General features: G+C 36.6%; 1 protein-coding gene across 7 annotated transcripts in view; it reads right to left on the reverse strand.

The window, feature by feature from the left end:
- C2cd3 (C2 domain containing 3 centriole elongation regulator) overlaps positions 1–25,708 on the reverse strand; it is a 143,547-nt gene that overhangs the window by 52,658 nt on the left and 65,181 nt on the right. For all 7 annotated transcript variants that reach the window (XR_013437797.1, XM_021725087.3, XM_078046662.1 and 4 more), the window contains 10 exons: positions 24,979–25,130; positions 22,785–23,031; positions 20,076–20,256; positions 17,498–17,681; positions 15,691–15,863; positions 14,700–14,823; positions 9,865–10,133; positions 9,281–9,370; positions 5,370–5,972; positions 811–1,146 (listed from right to left, as the gene is read on the reverse strand). Coding sequence is in view for 6 of the 7 variants with exons in the window: in XM_021725087.3 (XP_021580762.2) it covers positions 811–1,146; positions 5,370–5,972; positions 9,281–9,370; positions 9,865–10,133; positions 14,700–14,823; positions 15,691–15,863; positions 17,498–17,681; positions 20,076–20,256; positions 22,785–23,031; positions 24,979–25,130 (2,359 nt within the window). In the remaining variant the exon portion in view is untranslated. The remainder of the gene's footprint in view (positions 1–810; positions 1,147–5,369; positions 5,973–9,280; positions 9,371–9,864; positions 10,134–14,699; positions 14,824–15,690; positions 15,864–17,497; positions 17,682–20,075; positions 20,257–22,784; positions 23,032–24,978; positions 25,131–25,708) is intronic.

Consider the following 25,708-nt stretch of genomic DNA (forward strand, 5'->3'; position numbering starts at 1 on the left):
TGGGGGACTGCAAGTTTAGGGTCAGCCTCAGAAACTTAGTGCATTTATGTCTTAAAAACAACATAAAATACCCATGATTATAAGGAAATGCAATTAGACTGAAACAGTCAGGGAAACTTAAAAGAACTTTGTGATATGGATATGTTTAATTAACAAGATCTTATGGCAACAACTGCTGTAATTTCAAAGCAATGATAAGTATAAATAATATTCCAAGATATCCGCAATAATATAATGTGATATAAAAATACCTGTGATTTCTATTGTTGATGACATCACAGATACTATTTTAAAAAATTAAAAATTTAATTAGAGTAAAAAAATTAAAAATTCTAATTAGCAGTTAATAAAAATTAAAATGTAATTATTTTCTTATCCAAGTCACCAACCCTCAGTTTCATTTATGAATCCCTTGGGGGTTTATGGATCTACTGTTAAGAATTCCCTGATTCCAGGTACATATTGAAGGCCTGAGTGAGTGGCAATGGAGAAGAAGAGATTTCTGAGAAATTTAAGATACAGAATAATTTAATAGAAGTGATGATATGATGGTAGATAAAGAAATGAGAAATATATAGGTAGATGTCCAAGTTTCTAGACTAGGGAATTTATGATATGCCACATTAGGATATTGAAAAAGATCAGTTTTAAGTTCAAAAAAGCTTTCATGTTATTTTAGGCTTGGGAAATATAATAATTATTAGTAATTAATCACTTTTATAGGTCCTGTCATGATTTGAAAGATTTGTGAAGATAGGCCATTTCCTGAGAAATCAGAAATTTGCCCCAGGATAAATAAGCAAAGCCTACCTTTCAAGCTCAAGTGCATTGCTCTTTCTACCAGGATACTGACTGCAAAAGTTCTTTCCAACTCGGCAGGGTCCTCCTGGGCCAGGCAGACTTCAGAGGTGGTGCTGTTGCAGGGGACCTGGGTGGAGGCAGACTTTTGGTGGCCACCAGGTGGAGAGAGCTGGATTTCATCATTCCTTCTGGAGAGCTGCTCAGACTCACTGTGACTACTGCAGTCCACAGAGTCCAGTTCATGAGTGGGCTCAGTGTGTGGAGAAAGAGAGGAAAGAACCACATGAACTCGCAAGGCAGCTCCTGAGAGGTTGGAAGCATTACGTCCAAAGAGAGGATACACACCTGCAGAGGATAGAGGAGAACAAGCCTTGGCAAGCAAGAACCAAGAACACTCTCTAATTTTGGAGGAAATACTCACTGAGGGTATATGTGGTTCTCTCTCTTGGGACAGGCCCACAGGCCCCTACACACCAATTTGCAAAAAAAATTATGAAGTTGATATGCAATGTGAGAATTTTTATAATGTCTCTATTATCTGCTTTGAAGCTAAAACCAAAAGACTATCAGGCAGAGTTGTTGTGGAAGGGATTCATGTACTAGAGCCTAAGGTTTTTTTTTGTTTTTTTTTTTTTATGGTGTTGGGGATTGAACACAGGGGCTTTGTGCATGCTAGGCAAACACTCTACTTTGGAGTCCAAGTTCAATATTTGATGAAATCATAAGTGTCCGTCTTCTCTTCTTCAATAGGCTCCTATTTTTAGACTTCTCCCAATCAGGAAGTTGTACTGGTACTCAGTTGAACCTTGCTTCACCAATTAAATATGTTATGGCAGTAACCCTGATGATTATTTTGAAGGGAAATAGGAGGTGGAAGCAGGAGGCAAGAAGGAAAAGTAAAGGAATTAATCAGTTAAGTCTTTTTTATGTGCCAGAATCTCAGAAGGATTAAATAATTTGCTAAGATCACTATACCAATAAATAGCAGATTTAAACCCAGGGATTTGAACTTTGCTGGTTTGCTGCATGTTAAAATGAGATTTTACTTACAAAGCAGAAGGCACCAATAGTTCCTTCTGAATCTCAAAGTTTGCTCTGTTAAACTCAATTCAGGAAAATGGAGTTAACAGATTCACATATGGCACACATAAGATAGAACTTTCTAGTCTTTTTTTATTTTTAAATAAACTATTTTCTTCTTGGTGGAATATGTAAATTGTTATGATTATCATGAACAGAAAATAAGGGCAAGTCATAAGAGGGAAGACACCTAAAGGCAACACAGTTAAATCCTTATCCTCAGGAAACTTAATAGTATGCAGAAGTCAGCTGGATGGATCCTAGATGGGTTGATTGACTCATTCAACAAAAACAAAAATGCAATGTCTTGTATAAGGCCCTTGAACAAGTGAATAAAAAGCTCAGACTAGTGGAATGTGGAGAAGTGGAAGGGGCATGGATGATATAAAAAGTTAAATAACCTCTTTAGTATTGTTTAATATACAGGGGTATATATGCTAGACCCTTAGATCTATATTTAGTGTTCAAAATCTACATTCTTCAGAAGACTGAAGTTAAAAGCCTGTCTTTATGAAGTTCATTCAAGTACCCTTGGCTCACTTCAAGGACTTTCCTCTTGCTCTCTGAAGTGATTCCAAGCCAGCCTCAATAAAATAGGGCATACAACATTTGATAAGGTGCTCCACTGGGCCAGATTTATGCTTGCGGGATCCAGAGAGTTCAGATAATTTGGACAATCATCCAAATTCACTCAGTTATCTTCTTTTAACCTGGGTCACCTGCTCAATTAAAGGGTCAGAGTAAAATAGACTAACTCACAAAATTTCAATTATCTTATATTAGAGAAAGGTGCCCAAAACATGCACTGGAGAAAAGATAAGCATCTTCAACAAATGGTGCTAGGAAAATTGGAAATCCATATGCAACAAAATGAAATTAAATCCCTATTTCTCACTATGCACAAAACTTAACTCAAAATGGATCAAAGACCTAGGAATTAAATCAGAGACTCTGCATTTAATAGAAGAAAAAGTAGGCCCTAATCTTCATCATGTGGGATTAGGCCCCAACTTTCTTAATAAGACTCCTATAGCACAAGAATTAAAACCAAGAATCAATAAATGGGATAGCCTCAAACTAAAAAGTTTCTTCTCAGCAAAAGAAACAATCTGTGAGGTGAACAGAGAGCCTACATCCTTGGAGCAAATTTTTACCCCTCACACATCAGAACACTAATCTCTAGCGTATATAAAGAACTCAAAAAACTAAGCACCAATAAATAAATAACTCAATCAACAAATAGGCCAAGGATCTGAACAGATACTTCTCAGAAGAGGAAATACAATCAATCAACAAATATATGAAAAAATGCTCAGCATCTCTAGCAATTAGAGAAATCCAAATCAAAACTACTCTAAGATATCATCTCACTCCCGTCAGAATGGCAACTATTATGAAGACAAACAACAATAAGTGTTGGCAAGGATGTGGGGAAAAAGGTACACTCATACATTGCTGGTGGGCCTGCAAATTGGTGCAGCCAATATGGAAAGCAGTATGGAAATCTGGGAATGGAACCAACATTTGACCCAGCTATCCTTCTCCTCAGACTATACCCAAAGTACTTAAAAATAGCATACTACAGGGATGCAGCCATATCAGTGTTTATAATGGCACAATTCACAATAGCTAAACTGTGGAGCCAACCTAGATGCCCTTCAGTGGATGAATGGATAAAAAAAATGTGGCATATATACACAATGAAATTTTACTCAGCAATAAAAGAGAATAAAATCATGGAATTTGCAGGTAAATGGATGGCATTGGAGAAGATAATGCTAAGTAAATCCCCAAAAACCAAATGTTTCCTCTGATATAAGGAGGCTGACTCATAGTGGGGTAGGGAAGGAGAGCATGGGAAGAATAGATGAATTCTAGATAGGGAAGAGGGGTGGAAGGGAAAGGGAGGGGGCAGGGGATTAGCAAGGATGGTGGAATGTGATCGACATCATTAACCAAAGTATATATATAAAGACACAAATTGGGTGTCAACATATATATAGAGATATGAAAAATGTTATATATAGAGATATGAAAAATCATGGTATGTATGTGTAATAAGAATTGTAATGCAAAAAAACCCCAAAGTGCATGTATAAAGACATGAATTGGTATGAACATACTTTATATACAAAGATATGAAAAATTGTGCTCTAGATGTGTAATAAGAATTGAAATTCATTCCACTGTCATGTATTTAAAAAAATAAAATCAATTAAAAAAATAGGGGGAAATGATAAACCTTACAGGAGTGTTATGCTGAATAAATATCATGTTTGTAAAGAATCTACTCTGCTTAGCTGGAATTTATTCTGCACTATACTTGCTAGAATTTTTTTTTTTTTTTAAAGAATGCAAAGCTGTTACTCCTGTATTCAGAACCCATTATAATAGTTTTCCATAGCTCCTGGAAAAAAGTCCAAACTTTTCTACTTAGAAGTAAGAGTTGAAACATAGCACTCTTGCCTACCTCTCTAGCTTTATCATCCATCATTCCAACCTATGTATTCTATGATCTGGCTATCCCCACTTATACCACCTAAAATTTATCAAACCGCTTAATGCCTCTGTACCTCCATAAGTGCTCTTCCCCTTTTAAGAATACCTTTCTTTCCTCCTTTCCTTGGCTTATCTCTAAATCCTTTGAAACTTGGAGGTCAAGTACCACTTTCATTGAGGTGTCATCTTTGCCCCAGAGATGCTGCATCCCTATGCTTCCAGAGCACCACTGAGAATACCTTTTCTTTAGTTCTCATGCTTCCCTGTGATTAGTTTACTATTGTATTCTCACAGTAGACAGTAGACAGTAAAATCAATGAGGTCAGAGACTATTTCTTACTCATGTTTGAATTCTCAGGGATCAAGAAAGTACCCAACCCATACCATTGTAAAATGTATGATAATGAACTGATTGATTCTTGTGAAAAAAATGTTCAGCATATGATTCACAAGAATCAGTTCATTACCATATAGATTTTCTTTATGGGTCCAAATGTGCTGGCCAGAGAGGATGCATATCCTTGTTTCCTTAGCAGGTATTCCCCTAAATTTACTAATTCTATAAATATTAACTGAGTATTTACAATATTTTAGGGACTATGTTAAGTGCAAAAATCTGATGATTTTGGATATACTCTAGTGCTATGAAGTTCAAAGCCAGTTCTTGGATCTTTAGTGACCGCAAGAACTGTAACTTGGGAATACCAGTCTGTGGACCTCTTTCTTTGAAATCTCTTTCGTTACAAGAAGCACGACTACATTATTATTAATCTTTCAGCATGTAATAATGGAAAGAACACAACTAGTTTGTGACTCTGAGCAGGTTACCCAACCACTCTGAGCCTTCATTTTCATGACTATAAAATGGGTCTAATATGTATCCTACATGATTGCTGGGAAGATCAAATAAAATAATGTTGGACAGGATGTCTCATACAGTCCTTAACACATAGTAGATACCCAAATCATAATAGTTGAGCCTGGCTTACCACTGATAGTTAGTGTCCTTGCTGACCTCTCCCCAAGTCTGGCTAAGTCCACGTAGGCTGAGCCAATCCAGCTGTCCGTCTGGTGGGGCCTCTCTACACTATCATTGCCATAAGCTCTCCATACTTGGATCTCTAGCCTCTCTTCCCTGAAGTACCAAAGCAGTGAAGGGCCCCGAATTACTTCTGCTCTTTTAGATGCCTGGAAAGTAACCATGACCTGATTTTTGACTGCAGATTCTTTAGGCTTCTTGAGAGGAGTCCAGAAGGCTTCATGATCATAGAGCTTATAGCGAAGGTAGCAATATGTACTCTTATGAATGCGTGTGTGGCCAGCAAGCAGCACGCAATGCATGGGCAGCCATAGTCTTGGGGTGGAGATGGTGACAGTGGCTGGCTCCTCTTCATCCATCTTGACAAGATCCTTCAGACTATTCTCAAAGTTCCATCCTATCAACTCAGCAGCTTCTAATACCCGTTCTCTATCTCCAGGATGGGTGAAGGAAACTGAAAGCTCCAGACCACCCACAATCTTCTGTAAAAGCTCCAAACCGTGAGGCAGGTCTCCATCTTCTGGTAAAATGACAGGATACCACCCTGTGATTCCTTATGGGAGAAAGAAAAGATTTTTAATTATTGTCTTTAAAAGTAAAAAACTTACCCCCTTTCCACTCCAGATTATCCATCAGCTTGGCTCAAGACAGAAAAGAAAACATACCAACAGTGAATTTGAGTTTCTCTTCTATCTGACTATTGAGGCAATGAGACTAGAAGGGAAGAACGAAGACTAGGAGTTGAAAGATCTGAGTTCTCTCTTTGGCTCAGCCCAGAATCAGCGGTTTATTCTAGGTAAACCATTAATCTCTCTTAGCTTTGCTTTCTTTACCTCACAAATGAGAAAATTAATGCTGATCTTGTTTATCAGTTATTATAATTGTTAAATGAGATAATGGTTAAGGAAGAGCTTTGAAAAAAAAGTACTATAAATGATGTGAAATATTATTACTGTCCTGTGAGTACAATGGAAAAGGCCAGGGATAAAACATCAGGAGATCTGGGTCTGATCTCAGGTATTCCACACCAAAGGTGTTTGCCATTTAGTAAACACACACCAGGGACCAGACATTAGATTCCAAAATAATAATGACTACTTTATTTTTTGGTACCAGGGATTGAACTCAAGGGCACTCAACCACTGAACCACATCCCCAGCCCTATTTTGCATTTTGTTTAGATACAGGGTCCCATTGAGTTGCTTAGTACCTTGCTTTTGCTGAGGCTGGCTTTAAACTCATGATCTTCCTGCCTCAGCCTCCTGAGCTGCTTGGATTACAGGCATGCACCACCACCCAGCAATACTATTTACTTTTTATTCAGTATCTATTATATTTCAGAAATTGTGCTAGTGCCATGTATATATTATTTCATTAATTCCCCTGATAACTAACCCTATGAAGTTCTGAGGATTAAATGGGATAATCCCTATTCTACATAAGAAAATGATAGCTTACATACCTAATCAAAAAAATTTTTAAATTATTTTTTTGTAGTTGTAGATGGACAGCATGCCATTCTTTTATTTGTTTATTTTTATGTGGTGCTAAGATCAAACCCAGTGCTTCAGACATGCTAGGAAGGTGCTCTGCTATATCCCAGCCCCCTAATCAAATTTTATTACAGCTATGAAGTGGTAAAGATTTGAACCAATGTCTAGTTGCTTCAAAAGTCTATAATACACTTACCACATGTTCATACTATCTTACCTGAAACCCCTAGGGCCAGATTTGTTTCTAAATTTAGAATTTTTCAGACTTGAAAATAAACAGAATATTATACAACAATCAGGGGTCATTTAAGTTAGGAGTTAGCAAACTGTTTTAGTAGTAAATATTATAGGCTTTTGGGTCATTTGATGTCTGATGTAACTATTCAACCATGCAGCTATAGTGATAAAGTGGTTATAGACAATATATAAATGAATAAACATGGTGCTTCAATAAAACTTTATATAAACAGAAGGTTGTCTAAGTTTCATGTCAGGTAAGGTTGGATTTAGCTGCTTTATGAGTTATTTAAAAACTTGATTTTCAGGGTTTTTTGGATTTCAGATTATATTAAAGCAGATTGTGGACAAGTATGATAACATTCACCGTAATTTTCTGGGAAATGTTTGTCACAAATGAGACAATTTGGACTTACTGAGATTAACTTGCCAAAGGTTACATAAGATTTTGGACAGGCATTTAATATTTCTGGCTTTCTTATTTTTGTTTACAAAATGAGGTGGCTGAAAATGTTGATCTTTAAGCTTTCTTTCCACTTGGACAATCTAATAACTATGGCCTTGGCTTCAGTATAACACTCATTTGAGTATTTTTCTATAACCTAGTTATTCTTAACTTTTTTTGGTCACAAGTCCCTTTTGCTCTAATTAAAATCTACTAGTCCTAGAAAAATATACAAATGTGTGTAGAATTTCTCACTTGTGCTTAAGAATTGCTTAGATTAGATAGTCCATTTAGCTCTGAGATACTATAATTGAGATTAGTGGTAGGAAGAAATAAAATAGAATGTTCACTTTGGAACTCAGAAAAAAAGACAAATCATATATCCCAAATTGTCTAAAAGGCTTATGCAGAGGGTTAATTTTAATTTGTAGAGATAGATTTACCAGATGGTGCCTGCTCCCTGACAAACTCTGTAGTAAGTTTCAGAAGGAAGGAAGCTGAGGTATTCTATGTGCCCCGCTCTATTCACATGTATAATTTCAATAAATGCTTCCATAATCTTGTGACGAATCTTATTATTTCCATAGATGAGGGAGTTATAGATCTGAGATATGAAGTAATTCATTCCAGATCACAAATAGCAAATGACAGAAGTGAGAACTGAATCATTTATCAAGTTGTACAGACTTCTCTCTGGCAGACATACAGGTCCTGATTTGAGGGTAGTGCTCAAATGTTAATTTACAATTAAATTAGGAAGTGTGTGATAAATTCTAGAAACAAGATTACACGATTATATAAAGGAACATGGATGAGAGAAGAAAAACTAACATTTACTGAGTACCTACTACGTGTCATGTACTCTGATTTCATCAATTCCTACCTTGTATACTTGTCAAGATTAACTATCTTCATACAGAGGCTCAGATATCACCCATCTATGAGTAAGGATGGCACCAATATTTCCAGACTGCCATGGTGGTTGTGTGTATTCTTTTGGGCCTTTATCACCTACCTTATTCCTTTTTCTTCAATGAAAGAGGACAGTATAGTAAAAAATAACTGGTGAATCTGAATTTGATTTCAAATTCTGTTACGTACTAGTGGGGTGGTTTTGACAAATCATTTAATCCCTGAGCCTGTTTTCTCATCTGTCAAATGAAAATAAGATTCTGTACCCTCGCCAGGTAGGGTAATCCTGAGGCTCTAAACAAGATCAGAGAAAATATTTTACAAAATGCTATGTAATGTAATGGGTATTGCCATATTCTTGTCGTCCTCCTCCTCTCTCTTTTTCATCATCATCATCATCATTCATAGAGTAGGATGAATACAATGAATAAAATGTTTTAAGCTTCATTGTTTTATTAGAAGACATTTGGAATGATTAGGCAAGATTGGGGAATAAAATTGAGGCTTTAATATGCCTTTGAACAAAGCTTTGAAATATCTAGAAGGGTTCAGAAGCTTATGCACATTTTCAAGGAAGTCAGACAAGATTACCTCTTTTTTTAAAAAACTTCATTTATTTATATTATGTGGTGCTAGGATCGACCAAGTGCCTCACACATGCTAGACAAACCCTCTACCACTGAGCTACAGGCCCAACCCAAGATTACCTCTTGAAGGGAAGTGAATGGGCATTGGCAAGGGTAGGGTCAGAAAGTGATAATTTAGGATCCTTACCAGATCTCTTGACTAGCAGCTCTTTGGTTGGAATCTTTACTACTCCAAGCAGATACTCTTTGCATGACTGGATACTGGCTATACTACTGACTGTTAAGGAAAAAAAGAAAATTATTTTGTAGTCTATTGATTAAGGAGCTTTTGTTTACAGTATAGTCACATAATCTTCTACTTATACTTACTGAATCTCAAATATTGAAAGATGCTTTAGAAATTATCTTGCTCACTCACATTCTAGTTAAAGTCTAAATGCTTTAAAATTTTAAAAACATTTTATTTTGAAAAAATTACAGGCATACAGAAAAGTTGCCAAGAATATCATAATGAATTCTTAGGCATCCTTCACCTAGACTCACACATTAACATTTGGATTCAGTGCTTTGTCTCCTTCTACACTAACTCTATACACACACTTTCTCTCTTCACACACAAACTTATTTTTTGTTACACCCTTTAAACATAAATTGCAGGAATCATGACCCTTCACCTTAAAACACTTCATCAATGTGAATCTCCTAAGAAAGGCCATACCATTCAAATTACCCTTTTTTAATTCTTACTATGATGAGTCATTTGGTACTTACCTGACTTGGTATTTTCATGATAAATACCAAAAGTAATTTCTGCAAACTCTAATTGTTCTGCTAGGAAACAGGCCTCGCCACTAGAATACTGAGTGACCAAGTTACATGGGAACTCTATGTGGTGGGAGAACTCAGGACAGAAGGAACAGGCCACAGGGCGGGTTCTACGCTGTTCTCCTTTGGGCAAGAACGAGAGATGAGTGGTGACAGAGGCATTGACTCCAACTGTGGCACTAAACTGTAGAGCGGGATCTTGCTCAGCCAAAGCCCTGTAGGGAAGAAGGGTGGGAATGAGAAGAAGGTATACCATGATATTACTAGAAATCAGTTTGACTGCCTAGAAAATATCTTGACTCCTTCCATGAAACCATGCAATTTGACAATACAGTTTGTATCAGAGCTTTTGGCAGTGCTACAGTGTGCTTTCTTAGTAAACTAGGTATCACAGCATACTTACATGGGGGTTGGGGGGAGACTATATTAATTTACCTATCAGAGTGACACTTCAGAGCTTTGTACCGTCAATACTGTTCAAAGACCACAGGAATCAACTATCATTGAACAAGTTGGGTTTACTGCTCATTGCAATGAAGGAAAAATATATTCCATAGAGAACCATAGGGCATCTCAGTAAGATGGTATCAGAAAGAACTGTAGCACTGGGCTCATGTTAACTCATTTGGGGGAGATCTCAAAGGAGCAGGGCATTGCTCTGTACTGGTTTGCTTAATGAGTCTTATCTGGAAGAAAGGAAGACTAAAGTTAAAGCTTTATTAAATAAAGTTGCAGTAGTCACTCATTTTGCGCAAGACAGGGGCATGCTGAGTGTTTTTATGGTTTGTAGAGTGATCTTTTTTCCCCCCAGAAATGGACCGTTTTATTTGTTAAGTGATATATATATATTTTTTTTAATCTTTATTTTTATGTGGTGCTTAGGATCGAACCTAGTGCCCTCACACATAGTAGGCAAGTGCTTTACCTCTGAGCCCCAGCCCCAGCCCCTAGAGTGATTTTTTGATCTGTTATTATTTTAAAAAATTTTTTTTAAAGAGAGAGAGAGAATTTTTTAATTTCTTTTTTTTTTTTTTTTTTAGTTTCGGCGGACACAACATCTTTATTCGTATGTGGTGCTGAGGATTCAAACCCAGCGCTGTGCTCATGTTAGGCGAGCGCGCTACCACTTGAACCACATTCCCAGCCCTTTTGATTTGTTTTTAAACAAGATTATAGAGCAGTCTTGTTTTTGTCTCACTTTTCATGGTCACAGAGTGGTTTTATCTGATGCTGATATTCTGTGACATAATGTTCAGCAAGAAAATACCCAAGCCTAGCTATGAATGTCAAATGGCTTCCCAGATGTCAGGGGTTGCTTTGTTCTTCTCTGTACAGATGTTCCATGATATACAGATAGAATATGCAGATCTTTAATGGCCAGTCATAAAGAGTAGTTTTTTGTACAGGCATAGTATGAGACAAATCCTCTGACCCCCAAATCCCTAAGGGAACAGACAAAAAGGTCACCTGTTTTTGCAGCATTTCCTGATATCCCTAAAGCAGACTTGGGAGCCTTTTCTTCTAAGATCCCCACTATGCATCATATATATATGCAGAGGGTGGTAATTTGGAGTTATACAGATCTTGGTTTGAATCCTGGCTCCATCATTTCTTTATTTCCTGGACAAGTTACTCAATCTCCTTCCAGTCTCAAAATATGGTTAATAAAAGGATATGACAAAAAACTAAAAGTGTATATATATATTTGGATGTTTATTGCAATTTCACTTCTAATAAAAAAGGAAAACAACCTAAATAATCATTAATAGAAGATTAAAGTGTGTCCATACAACAGTATTCTGTGAAGCTTTTGCTATGCCTAGGATATTCTGTGAAGTTTATGTTATGCCTAGGAAAAATGAGGCAGAAATAAAATGAATGCTAGTAGTCGTTAAAAAATAGTCATAGGGTATTTTGAAGATACTATTAGATAATAAATACAAAGCAAAGAACCTGCCTATGGGTAGTGAAAAGACTTTTAATAGGGAACTCTCAGAGATGGCAGTGAAATGGCAGAAAGGCTTGGGCTCAATGTGGTTTGAATTCATTCATTTACAATTATTTGCTGAACATGTGCTCTGGGTCATGCACTGAGTTCAAGGTTGGGTATATAGTGAAACAGCTATAATTTCTCACTCTACGGAACTTAAAAGACTACTGCCTATGTTTAAGAAAAATTTTCTTCTCAGTTAAAGATCAGGTGAGTTGGAAGATGCAAGTGAATAAAAAAGAAGTGCCTATTTTAGACACCAAGAATATCCATAAGATGAGGAATGGTATCTCTTGAGAGAAGGTTGACTTTAGAGCACCTGTCATCAAATATCAGAGTGAGATTCAAAGGAAGGGAACATTTAGAAGACCAAGACATCTTCTAAATGAAAGGCAATGCAAAGCTTACTTCAAATTTTACTATATTCTGTTGGCTTTTAATAAAGGTGACATTAATTTATCAATACAAGTGGATGTAATTATAAAAATTCATACATTTGTATAGTTTTTGGCAGCTTGTAAAGTGACTTCATATTTTTAAATTTTTATTCTGATCCTTATAAAAATCAGGACAGATAAATTCCAGTTTTTAGATGAAGAAAAGTAGGCTCAGAGAGGTAAATAAATCAGCCCACGATCATGCTTAGCTACTAGGAGATGGGGGTAGGACTAGAAGCCATGGTGTCTGATTTTCTAGTGTAGTTCTGTTTCTATTACGCAGTGCTTTGTCTTATATCCTGTCGAACTCCTTAAACTATCAGGAGAGTGCAGTGTTAGAACTGGCAAGCTTCTTGGTATTCTTTTTTGAAATTGCAACACAGACAAAATCCCTTTGAATCCTCAGAGAGAATTATTGAGTATTTTATGATTCAGTCTCTCAGACATGTGCTGAGTAAAATTTGAGACCTTTTCTGACAATTAACCACTAGTTAATTTAATGTTGTACTGAAGAATTCTGATCTTGGCTTTGTCTGCCACAGAACACATATTCTAAATATACAAGTCTCATGCCTTCATGCCTTTGCACATGTTCTCTTTGACTAGAATAATTTTCATCTCTCTTGGGCATCTTGGTAACGACTACTCTTCTTTGAAGACTCAGACTATAATCCCAATGGCTCAGGAGGCTGAGACAGGAGGATCATGAGTTCAAAGACAGCCTCAGGAAAAAGCGAGGCGCTAAGCAACTCAGTGAGACCCTATCTCTAAATAAAATACAAAGTGGGGTTGAGGATGTGGCTAAGTGGTTGAGTGCCCCTGAGTTCAATCCCTAGTAGCCCCCACCCAAAACAAAAGACTCAGACTAAGATATTTTGAAGGGCTTTGAATGCTAAGTTAAGGAAGTTGGACCTTATTCTGCAGGCCAGTGGTCCCTAAAGAGAAGCATCCAGCTTTTTTTTTTTTTTAGGAGTTTCATAGAGCAAATGTTCAGGCACAGAAAGAAAATATTAAAACTTTTTTATCTGCTATCTCATATATTAAAGTTTTCCTATTCATCCTATGGTATATTTTATTATGTATTTAACATAACAGTACAGTAGTACATGAAGATGATTTATACATGAATACATATACATATTTTTAAAGGGTATGCTAATTTTTTTTATTAATAGAAATGTACAATTCCTATCAACAACAGGAAACCATCAAAGGTCTTCATGTAAAGGAGTGATCTGATTAAAAACTGCCCTAATGCCACTTTCTCTGACACTAAGATATTTTGGGCAGTTAAAAAGTCTTTTGGGAGAAGTTAGTGGAGGAGGAGCCTTAGGAGTTCTATTTCTTACTGTTGTTGCTAGAACTATTTTATATGGTGGGGGTACAGAGAAAAATTCAGAAAGTAACTTAGAGTAGTTATTCACAGCCTAGTGGGGGAATATTCATGCATGCCAATAATCCAAAAAGAATAATATGTGCTACAACCAAGGTGCTAATATACAAAGGAAAAAGCATCAACTCTGCCTCCAGGTAGGAAGAAGTAAAGGAAGGCTACTTATATGTTGCAAAGTCTTGAAGGAAAATAGGAATTTAAGTAGACAGGAGGAGGAGGATGAACATTCAAAGCCAAGAGAAGTATGAGCAAGACTTGAAGGAGGTGAAGGAGGGCCATGGCTATTCTACATGGCTTTCTTTTCTGAACAGAGAAAACAACAAGATAAAGGCCTGGAGGGGGAAATGTGCTTGGTATGGATTGAAGAAACAAGAAATCCAGTGGCTGAAGAGGAGTAAATAGAGTGGAGACTATCAGGAAGAGACAAGGCCACAGAAATAATGGGGTCAAATCATGTGGGGACTTAAGGCTATTTCAAGGACTCTGGCTTTTACTTTGAAAGAGATAGTCACTGGTGGGTTTTAAATAGACACATATCAAGGTCTGACGTGAGTTCTCATAGGATCATTGACCATTATGTTGAGAACAGACTGAAGGGAAACAAGATGAAAAAACAGGAGTTAGGACTAAGAGACTAAAATGAGTTAACATGGGTTTATAAAGGAATTGCAGTGATTGGGCATGGCATGGCTTAAGGATGCAGGGCATGACCATGGTGGTAAATATTTAAAAAAGGTAGAGGTAAAATCACTGGATAAGGTCAAGGAACTGAGTTGCAATAACAGTTAAATTAGCAAAGTTTTTAAGTGATTTACTTAAATTCTGAAATGCTTTCTTAACAGACAAAAAGTTGGGTTAAGAGCTATAAATTGTACATGAGAAAATTATGGACATGTGAGATCATACTATATGAACTACAGTAGAAAAAGGTTTGAAAACTGCTTTTCTAAAGTGGACTTACTTGGCTGCTGCTTGCAGACCACAGGCTCTGATAATCTGCACTGAGATGGAGACAGTTCGGGCAGCAAGAACTCCCTCTGTTGTTCTTGAACTTCGCCTATACCTTAGGCCCACATCTAGTAAACCTGAAGAATGAGGGCAAAAGGGAAAAGATTAAAAGGTTGGTTAGCAGAATCTCTGTTCTACACAACCACAAAGTCCTAGAGAGGAAGGCTGAAAGGAGAAACACTATAATCATATTGAATTATAAGGGGCCTTAACACTGAGAGAATCTCTCCATGGTCAGAAACACACTAAATACTATATTTTAGGGTTAATAACTATATGTGATCTTTCTTACAAAAAAAATTCTACCATCATGTCTCATTTAAGGGAAAGCCTTAAGGAATAACTGAACAAGTTGATCAATGAGGGGCAGGAGCATATGGCAGGAGCATTTTGGCAGACACTCTTCAGCAAGCATGTATAGTGTACAGCAACTTGATTAGGAAGCTAATCCTAGATAAATTTGGAAGGCAGATCAACCTGCTGGAACCATCAGGTTGTAATGCCTTTCAAAACTCCAAACTCTAGTTAATCCCTTCCAAAAATTTAAATCCTAACCTTCTCCTCTCTTACAGTAAATTCTCAGCTCAAGCTCACTATATTTCATCAAATCTACATTATGTTGTCTTAGAAAATAATTCTCCAAGTGCACCTATATAACACTTAGAATTTATGCTATGAAAGCTTATTAAACACTTGTTAAAGTTTAAGGTGACATGAGGCAAGACACACTTATACCATCTTTAGAACTCTGACTTTTCTAGAATTATATGAAATTTTACAGTGTATATTCTACACTTATATTTTCTGAGACGGTGTCTCATAGTTTTCATCAGATCCTCAAAAGGATGAATACCTCAAAAAGTAAAGAATTGCTAATTTAGAAAGAAAAAGGATATTTATATATACTGATTTTGAAAGGGAAAGACAAACTAGTCTTCAATTACCTGATAACTGATTCCTCAAATCCTTCCTGTTCTCAAACCCGGAGGTTAAAGGGAGATTAAAGGTCTGTATTCCCACATCCTCACGGTGCTGCATGGTTACCATGGCACAGATCCTTGACAATGGCAAGATTCCTTTGGCGACCATCTGGTCTCTCACATTAGGATAATAGTATCTGTAAGCCACAAAAGCACAAGCTGTTAATTGGAAGAATTAGATAATGAATGACTCAGTCAGCTTAGGGATCAGCTTTCAGTATTTAGTTATCTTCGCAGCCTGATTGATATTGGTGATACACATCTTTGGTTGTCTACAGAAATTCACCACCTATTACATGGAGGAGCAACCCCATAAATTATAATCTGAGTTCAGGACACAGCCCAGCTTCCCAAAGGCTTTCGTTTAAGATTATCTGTATATGCCGTGGGCCTCTGGGAATAGTTGTTCCCTACAGTTTCCAACCTGAAGTAGCAAAAATGTTTCTGGATGGAGCAGTCCCAATCTCTTTCCTGGCTCATCCTCATCTCTGGGCCTAGACCCTTCTAATTTGGAGAAGTAATGAAGATCTGTCAGTACTTACTGTATTTCCTCCTCATGTCAAAACAATCCATTTTCAGATTATAAAGCTATAAATCAAACCTAGGAGGTTTTAAAAATAATTCTGCACTTGCTTTCTACTTGACTATATTTAGAAAACATTTCTGGCATTAAGACGGTAGTCTTCTCTAGTTCTATATCTGACACTGTTTTCCTTTCTTTTATATCTATTTTTTCATAATCATTTTAGTTGATTTCTTGGAGATATGGATGCAAGTAAGTGAAAGAGACTAGATATGTGTATATTTTCTACAAATCTTCTACCAAAGCCAGCAACATTAAATGGATTTATATTTTTATGAAAGACTACTCTTCTGGTGATGAAGGACAGATTACAAGAAATGAGTTTAGAAGTGCAGAGACCATTATGGAGGTTCTGATAGTAATCAGGCATCATAAGGGCGTGAATCAAGTAAGGTGGTAAGAGAAGCCCCTAAAAGTTGAATGATATATTTAAAAGATAGTAGGAGGGGCTAGAGTTGAAGCTCAATGGAAGAGTGCTTGTCTAGCACATGTGAGGCACTGGGTTTGATCCTTAGCACCACATAAAAATAAATAACTAAAATAAAGGTATTTTAAAAATAGAAAGAACCAAGAAATAAACAGTAGGAGGCTGAAACTAATAGGAACTCACTTGCAATGTGAGTAATGGTTAAAGTATGAGATTCAGCCAGGTGCACACTTATAATCCCAGGGACTTGAGAGGTTGAGATAGGAGAATCCCAAGTTTGAGGCCAGTCTGGGCAACTTAGTGAAACCCTGCCTCCAAATAAAATACAAAAGGCTAGGAATATAGCTCAGTGGTAGAGTATCTCTGAGTTCTGTCCCCAGTATCAAAAAAATAAAAAAAGAAATAAAAAGAAGTATGAGACACAAGGCTCCTGAGACTCTAATAGACTGTAGAAAAAGCTAGACAATAGTCACAGTCAAAAGAAGAATATAAAATGGGTCAAAAGGGGCTGTTTAGCTCTCTTACAATAATTCCTAGACTGGCTAAGAATAAGATTCTTTATAGGGGCTGGGGATGTGGCTCAAGCAGTAGAGTGCTTGCCTGGCATGCACGGGGCGCTGGGTTCGATCCTCAGCACCACATAAAAATAAAATAAAGATGTTGTGTCCACCGAAAACTAAAAAAATAAATACATATAAAAAAAGATTCTTTATAATTGTGCACTTCCTTCCTGGCATAAGACTGGGTCGCCCGTACTGTACCTGCACCAGATTTCAAACTGGACTCCACCACCAGGCACAAGGCCCTGTGCAGAGAAGACACTTAGTAGGAGCCTTTGTACTGGAATTTCAGTTGGTAACAGGAGAGAGTGATGATGCTCACTATTAAAGATGGGATCTGGAACACAGAGTGTGGTTGCAGTTCTGAAGGACTTCAGAGAAATTCCTTTGGAAAAGAAAAGCAATTCAGAATATCCAACAAATCATTAAATGTTTTATATGTCACAGGAAAGTGATCACATAAATAGAAAACTTGCTTGGTACTATTATTCTTACTTCACAGATGAGGACATGGACTTAAGGTTTCACAGTTAGCCTGAAGGTCTTAGAGCTACTAGGTGAAAGATCTAGAACCAGAATCTACATTTTCTGTTACTCCTCCAAGGTCCACATCCCTAATGGCTACGGTTCCCTAAGTTTTCATGCTAATAGAGAAGAAAGAGGTCCCTTTGCTGGTGGACAGTATATGAAAGTTTCAATTTTTACACATACTGCCAACACTCTCTCCAACGTCTCTCTCCTTTATATTTTTAAAAATTATTATTTATTTATTCTAATTAGGTATGACAGAATGCATTTTAATTCATTGTACACAACTGCAGCAAAACTTTTACATTTCTCTGGTTGTACACAATGTAGCATCATGCTACATGTGTAGTCATATGAACATATATGTGAACACATATGATGTCCATCTCATTTCATCATCTTTCCTACCCCCATGCACCCTCCTTCCAACCCTCCCTCCCTTTGTCCAATCAAAGAGAGTGCATCTTTCCCATGCCTCCCCACTCTCTGTTATGGATCAGCATCCACTAATCAGAGAGAACATTTGGCCTTTGGTTTTTTGGAATTGGCTTATTTCACTTAGCATGATATTCTCCAACTCCATCCATTTACCTGCACATGCCATAATTTTACTCTCTTTTAATGCTGAATAATATTCCATTGTTTATATATACCACAGTTTCTTTATCCATTCATCTAATGAAGGGTCTTTTTAAAATTATATCATTTTGGTGGGTGTGAAGTGTATTTCATGGTGGTTTGGAGTTGTATTCCTCAAATGACTAATGATGCTCTGTATCTGCTACAGCTTGGATGAAGTCTGTCCCCCAGTGGTTCATGTGCTGGAATGCCCCAGGTGATACTGAGAGGTGGTAGAACCTTTAGGAGGCAGGGTTTAGTAGAAAGTAGTTAAGTCACTGGTGGCACTGACCTCAAAAGGGATTAATGGTGGTCTTGTGGAGTAAGTTAGTTTTTCTGTTTATTTTTATGTGGTGCTGAGGATTGAATCCAGTGCCTCACATGTGCAAGGCAAGCACTCTGCCACTGAGCTACCACTGCAGTGCAGTAAGTTAGTTTTTTGAAGAGCAAGTTGTGAGGCCACTCATGCGCTTGGCTCTTTAGCACACAGCACTTTCCCATTCTGCTTCTCCATCACATTGTGACTCAGATACCAGAAGTGGAATTGATAGGGCTACTCAAACTTGAACTTTTAGCCTCCAAAATATAAGCTTAATAAAGCTCTTTCCTTTTTAAAGTAACTTGTTTAGGTATTTTGTTATAGCAATGGAAAATGGACTAATATAGCATTTTCTGTTTATTAGCCATGTATGTATCTTTGAAAAATGTCTGTTCAGGTCCTTTACCCACTTTTTAAAAAAATTTATGGATTTATAACAGTTCTTAATATATTCTGTACATAAATCTTTTATTTGAACCCCAAAATCAATACTGGCAGCACCTGGCAGTCCTTAATAGACATGTGCAGAATGGCAAAATGTTTGAGTTGCCAGATTTGCTCATTTGCAGCTGAGATCAAATAAAGTGAGACTCTGCCTTCTAGTTTTAGCTATCAGAGATGATCAGAAGATGGAGATGGTAGGGGCAGTGCAGTATAGTGCACAAAACTTGAGTTCTGGGTCCAGTTGGATAGGTTTTGAATCTTAACTTTGCCATTTGTTTTTGAGGTTAAGTTACTTAACACTTACAAATCTCATTTTCTCTTTTGTAAAATGAGAAAAATAGAATCTACCAGGATAAGTTGTTTGTAGGATTTTAGATTATGATTTATGTGAGATATGTATATGAACATATTTCTTTAAGAGTAATGGTTCAGTATTCCCTAATTTTCTAATGTCTTCACAGTAATTTTACAGAGCATGATTACTGCAAATAATAAGAATCAACTATATATGTCTAAAAAAGGGAGCAGCCATGTAAACAATAAATATGGGGTAAAATGCAAATAATCAGTAGATCCAGGTGAATGTATACAGAAATTCTTTGTATCATTTTTATAAGTGCTCTGTAAATTTGAAATCATATCAAAATAAAAAGTTACAAAAACTAGTTTAAGAAAAAAGACACATTAAAATTTTAGCTCATGTCCTGTTTTATAATCTAGGTTAGATTAGAAATATTCAGCAACACAAAATTCACTCAGAAAAAAAATTTCCTAAATATGTCCAAAACAAACAAACAAACAAACAACAACAACAACAAAAAAAAAACCCCACACACACAACAAGAAGAAGGCCTAATCTTCCAAACCTACCATTTTCAAGGAATTCAGGTCCTTTGAGCACACTGGACTGGGAGTCTTGAAATGGAAAGTAATACTGGACATAACAATCCGCTTCTCCCCAGACTGTTGTCTGAAGTGGGACTAGACCTTTAACCATTTCTATATGGAATTCAAAGTGGTGCTCCATCAATCCATTTCCTTGACCCTCTGCCTATTAAAAGAAACAGAAACACTGGTAAGCTTTAAAGAGAACCTTGCTTAGAATATTCCTGCTTATCTATAAAGTCTGAGTATAGATGAAGAAATAAGTGAACTGGTTGACACTAAAACAGATATTAAAACAGTTTTTCTTGTATACAGGATAATTGGACTAAGCTGAAATTATTCTAGGTCATGAAACTAAATTAATATTAGGAAATCCATAAATGTATTTTCATGCATTAATAGCACAAAGAGAAAAAAGCATTTTAATCTCAATAATGCTAAAAAGGGATGTAATAAAATTCAATATTCGATGAAAGTTTTTAGTACACTAAGAATATAAAGCTATTTCTTTAATAGGAAAAAGAATACACATTTGAAGCAAACAGATATTAACTTACTTATTATTTCTAAGTAAGTTAGGAATTAATGCTTGGAATGTCCAATAATAGAAAGGACTCCTGGAAGGAGGTAGTGAATAATTGCTACTGATGGTAGGCATTACTACTAATAATGATTAATCATGTACTGAGTATTTATTATCAGCTAGACACTTCCGCCTGTATTAGCTAATTTAACATGCATAGCAAATAACAGTGGAAGCAGGGTTTGGATTCAGGTAGTCTTACTCTGGATCCAGTGTTCTTTACCCTCATCCTATACAGCCTTCACTAACATTAGAAAGGTGATTACTAGTATTATTCAAAGGGGGAATTTGGGATTAGGATATGAGGGAAACATCTTAATATACACATTTAACATTCTGATTATTAATCCAATCAATCTGGAACAGAGATTGCATAAAGTATTTGCTCTGAAATCTAAAAACATATCAGTGTGCCAAGCCAAAGGAACTTGCCTAGATCCCTGGCTGGCCATGGATGGACAAATTAGTTCAGTCAGGGATCCAGGCAGGTTCCTTTGGCTTGGATGTCTATACTACACTCAAAAATTTTTCTTAGGGAAATAGAATATTTGCAATTTGATTCCTTAAAGCAAAAAAACTGGGGGTGGGGAAGATCTCTTAAGAGTTACAGATGTTTAATTTGATCATATAATAATACAGCAATTTAATGATTTAGTTCTGCATAAGGTGAACTCAATGAGAGTCATAGTATAGAGGGGAAAACAATTATTTATAGATAGGTAACCTCACAAGCAGGCATTTGAAGGACTTTCTCCATGACCACAGTAATAAACATTTTTTAACTTTTAGTATGGAATCTAACAAAATCTGAGTCTACACTGCAAATGAGGGCCATATAATATTTAGCAGACTTGGGAACAGTACTGGTGATTTGTTCTTTTAAGTAATTTCTAATTTGAAAAATACCATTTATCTACTGTTAGACACTAATATCTAACAAATTGCAAGGAAATGATTAGAGTTTATAACAAACAAATACACAATAACCTGTTAATAGTTAATGGTTATTTCCCTGCTATAGACATTTAAATTTGCCATTCAGATTTAAAAACACGATATATTTAAATGGTGTGTAAACAGAGATTTGTTATATTTTGGATCTTTAGCATTCCCTGAAGAGCTCATGTGCTAGGCAATGAAGGAATGCTCAGAGGTGACAGGATTAGATTATGAGAGCTTTAATGTTATTAGTAAATTGATGTATTTGATGGATTAATAATTCGAATGGACTATTGGGTGGTAAGGTAGGCAGGTGAGGCATGGCTGAAGGAGGGAGGTCACTGGGGCCTCTGGCCCTGACCCCTTCCCTGTTATGTCTGCTTCCTGGCTGCCATGAGTTGAGCAGCTTTCCTTCACTGTGCCTTTCTGCCACCATGTCCTTCTCACCTAGGGTACCGGAGCAACAGTAAGTCAACCATGGACTGAGACCACTGAAAACATGAGCCCAAATACTTTTCCTCCTCTAAGTTGTTCTTGTCAGGTCTTTTGATCAATGCATTGGAAAGCTAACATACTAGTAAGTAGAGACATCAAATGTCAGAATCAGTAGGAAGTGATCCAGTAAAAGGAAGACCTGTGTCAGAACCCTGATTCCCCCAGTCTTAGTTATGTGACTCTGGATAAGAATTGCTGTTTCATTACTAAAAAAGAGAATGACAATGATTTATCTCATTCAGTTGTTAGGGAAATAAACATGATAGAGAATGTCAATATGTCTTCTTAATTGTTTAGTAGAAAAGTAAGTTACTTCACTATAACTTTCCAACAGAGACTTAGCCAACAGAATAAGATTTTGCTGACTTACAGCTGGGATTGCTCCCTTCTCCCTATATTTGAAAAGTCAATTAAGTTAGTAAATTAGAGGATTAAGATCTGGTTGTCCAATTAGATTTTCTTGATAAATTCAGGGAGCTAAATGGGCACAGAACCATTTAAACCATGAGAAAAATAGCAATGATTCTTCTGATTTAAAGCAAGCACTGGAGTGTAAGTTATACTCTTTCATTGAACTTTCTACTGCTGAGATAAGAATTTGGGGCAATGCTTTCACTAAAATGTGCAAGAGAAAATGAGATTATAGTTTTCTATGAAACATGGTGTTGAGTCTCTACCAGAGCAACAGATGCAACAGAAGGCTGGTCCAGGAAATGGGCTGGCCTAGGGCTGAAGGGAGGGAGTGTTCCTTCTTCTTTCTTTAATCGCTGCAATGCAATAATCTGATCTGAAGAACCCATGGCTAAAAAGACTCGAAGACTCCCATTTTGGTGGCCTGAGAACACATCAATCACAGGCATATAGCTGTCAACAGCAACAACTGGGTACTTGGCATCGAGAAGCAGGCGAGAAATCTTGGGATCTCTAGAGGGGAAAAAATTGTGAATGAAGAAATAACAACCATCAATCATGTCAAGAGTTGCTTCATTCCTAACTTATTTTCTCAGTTTATTAAAATGGATCTATACCTACAAAAGTAATAAGGTTTAAAAAAACTGTGGTTTTGTCAGTACCCAATGAAACTGAAATCACAAAGCAGGTTAATTCAAAATGCAGAATTTCAGGGCTGGGAATGTGTCTGATACTTCTCTGTATCATGGTGGCCTGAAGCCATGAAGTCTCTGATAAAAAAAACAGCATCTCAGCCGAGGCTTGCTGAATTGTATATTTTACAGGGAGGCAGTGTGGTCAACTAGGAAAGTATGATCTTCAGAATCTCGTAGATAAGATTTTGATGTTACCAATGCTATCTGCCACCTACTAAGAGGCATTTTATAGTATTTCTAATTCATCTAACACTATAAAGGTTGATGTTATCCATTGTAAACAGAAGAAAAATTCAAAAAGAACAATTAAGTTACTTAACTAAAGATAGATAGGTAGTATTAGGAGATTGAGCTGGGATTCAGGTTTTGAACCATTTGATTCTGAAGTCCAAATGCTCTTCATTATATCAGGCTGAATCTTAGCTCTGCCACTTACTTGTTTATGACTTAAGCAATCAACTTAGCCTTTCTGAGTCTGATTCCTCATTTATAAAATGTAGGTAATTAAACTTCCGTCACAGGCTGTAGATGGGACTAAAATGAGATAACGTAAAATACCATCTATGATGCTTGACATATAGTAATGCTCTGTACTTGAGTAGTTACAATTGTTTTATACTCTCTCAGCAAGGAATGAATCTTATGAAATCAGGAGTGAAGTGGAAGAAGATGAATACCAGATCACAACTACAAAATATCACAGTTACAGAAAAAGGAAAAAACCAAAAGCCTATGGCAGTCAATGGTATCCGTGATTTCAGTAGTTTTCCTCAGCCTGGCTGGGTTTTACAATTTTACTATGGTAAGCACTATATTGTATCATAAGTACTTGGTATTCACAGAAGGAAAATACATATATTTTCTCACTGAGTTCTCACAATTGCTCCATGAGAGAGACAAAGAGTCTATCATCACCCTCATTTTATAGATAAAGAAAAGAAATCCAGAGAGATTCTATGACTTTTCCAAGTCAAAAGACAAATTTTCTTATTTCTAAAATGGGGATAATGCTAATACTTCAAGAGGTTATAGTAAGGTTCAAGTCAAATAATGAACATAAAAGTATTCTTTATAAAATGTAAAGAACAATATTTCAAACACAGAAGAAATGAGAAGGCTGCTAGGCAAGGGGTTGGGGCTAAAGTAATTAAACATGCATTTTGAATAAAAAAAACAGTCTATACTAAGGATAGAAGCTTCAGGTTAGTCAATACTCTATCTAGATGTTAAAGTGAGGTACAATAATCAAATCTAAGGTCTAAAGCACAATACTAATTACAGAAATCTTGTGAATAGTTGATATGAACCATACTGATATTTCATGACAGAAAAATAAGGCATTAGTTTTGTGAGCTGGTAACTTTTGGTACCAGAGCTTTCTGGTAACAAGAGTGGTCTTCAGAACCAGGCGGTCCAGTTCTAACCCTTCTACTCTTATAATATTTGAGACAAGAAATTTAACTTCTCTGAGTCTCTGTTAACTTGTCTGTACAACAGGGGAAATGAAAATACCTGCTTCAGAGGCTGTTATGAAGATTAAGTGACTTGATGTATGTAAGGTTCTTAGCACAGTGCCTGAAACATAGTAAGCAGTATCTGTACAGCTGCTTTACAATAGGACCAAGAGCGGCAGCTGTGGTGAAACTGAGAAAGATCCTCCAAGGGATTACTGGGCTATTCATATTTGCAAACCAAAAGAATTCCTCTTTAGTCCATACAAAGTTAAAGATGCAAAATAAAGAATACTCTAAAAGATCCTATTTACTTGAATGACATGTAAAACTGATGGAGAGGGAGTTTCACCAGCCCGAGAAGCTTGTCCTGTCCTGGGCTTCGCACCTTGTTCCAAGTTTCAATTATCATCACATTGTTCTTAAGCCTTTCCAAGTACTTGGAAGACAGAGAGACAGGAATCACCTGGGGAGAAACAAGGGGGGAAAAGCCAATATTGAGACAAAGAATTAACTTTTACTTTAAAAGCATCTACTCAAAGGTGACTGCATGAATACATTCTGTAACCTCAACAGAAACACTGTCTGCTGTATAGATTAACACATAAAGTCCAAATCAGTTTGAGTTATCTGGTAACATTGCTCATATAGATGGGACAAAGACAAGATTGCTACAAATGTCAAACACACCCAATCATTTCTAAGGCAAAGTGATCCACTTATAAATCCTCCTGAGAGAAAGGTGTTTTGAAACAGGATGGCAACTGTTTGGAAAAGGGCACTTTATCCAAGGATTGCCAATCCTTGTGTAGCCAGCTCTGCTCAAGAAGTGTCATGGTAAAAGCAAAGTCGATTTCTTACCTGGATGTTCAATATAAAATTTTTCGAGAACTGGCTAGCTGGTAGTTGGAAGAGAAGAGATAAGCCATAGAGACAATCAGAAAATCTAGAGCCAAGAGCAGCTCCATCAAATTAACAGTAGAATCAAGGGACCACCAATTTGAAGAAACTTAAGCTATAGTGATAACTATAATAGTAGAGGGA

This window comes from Ictidomys tridecemlineatus, chromosome 4 (genome assembly GCF_052094955.1).
Source record: "Ictidomys tridecemlineatus isolate mIctTri1 chromosome 4, mIctTri1.hap1, whole genome shotgun sequence".
NCBI classification, from domain to species: Eukaryota; Metazoa; Chordata; class Mammalia; order Rodentia; family Sciuridae; genus Ictidomys; species Ictidomys tridecemlineatus.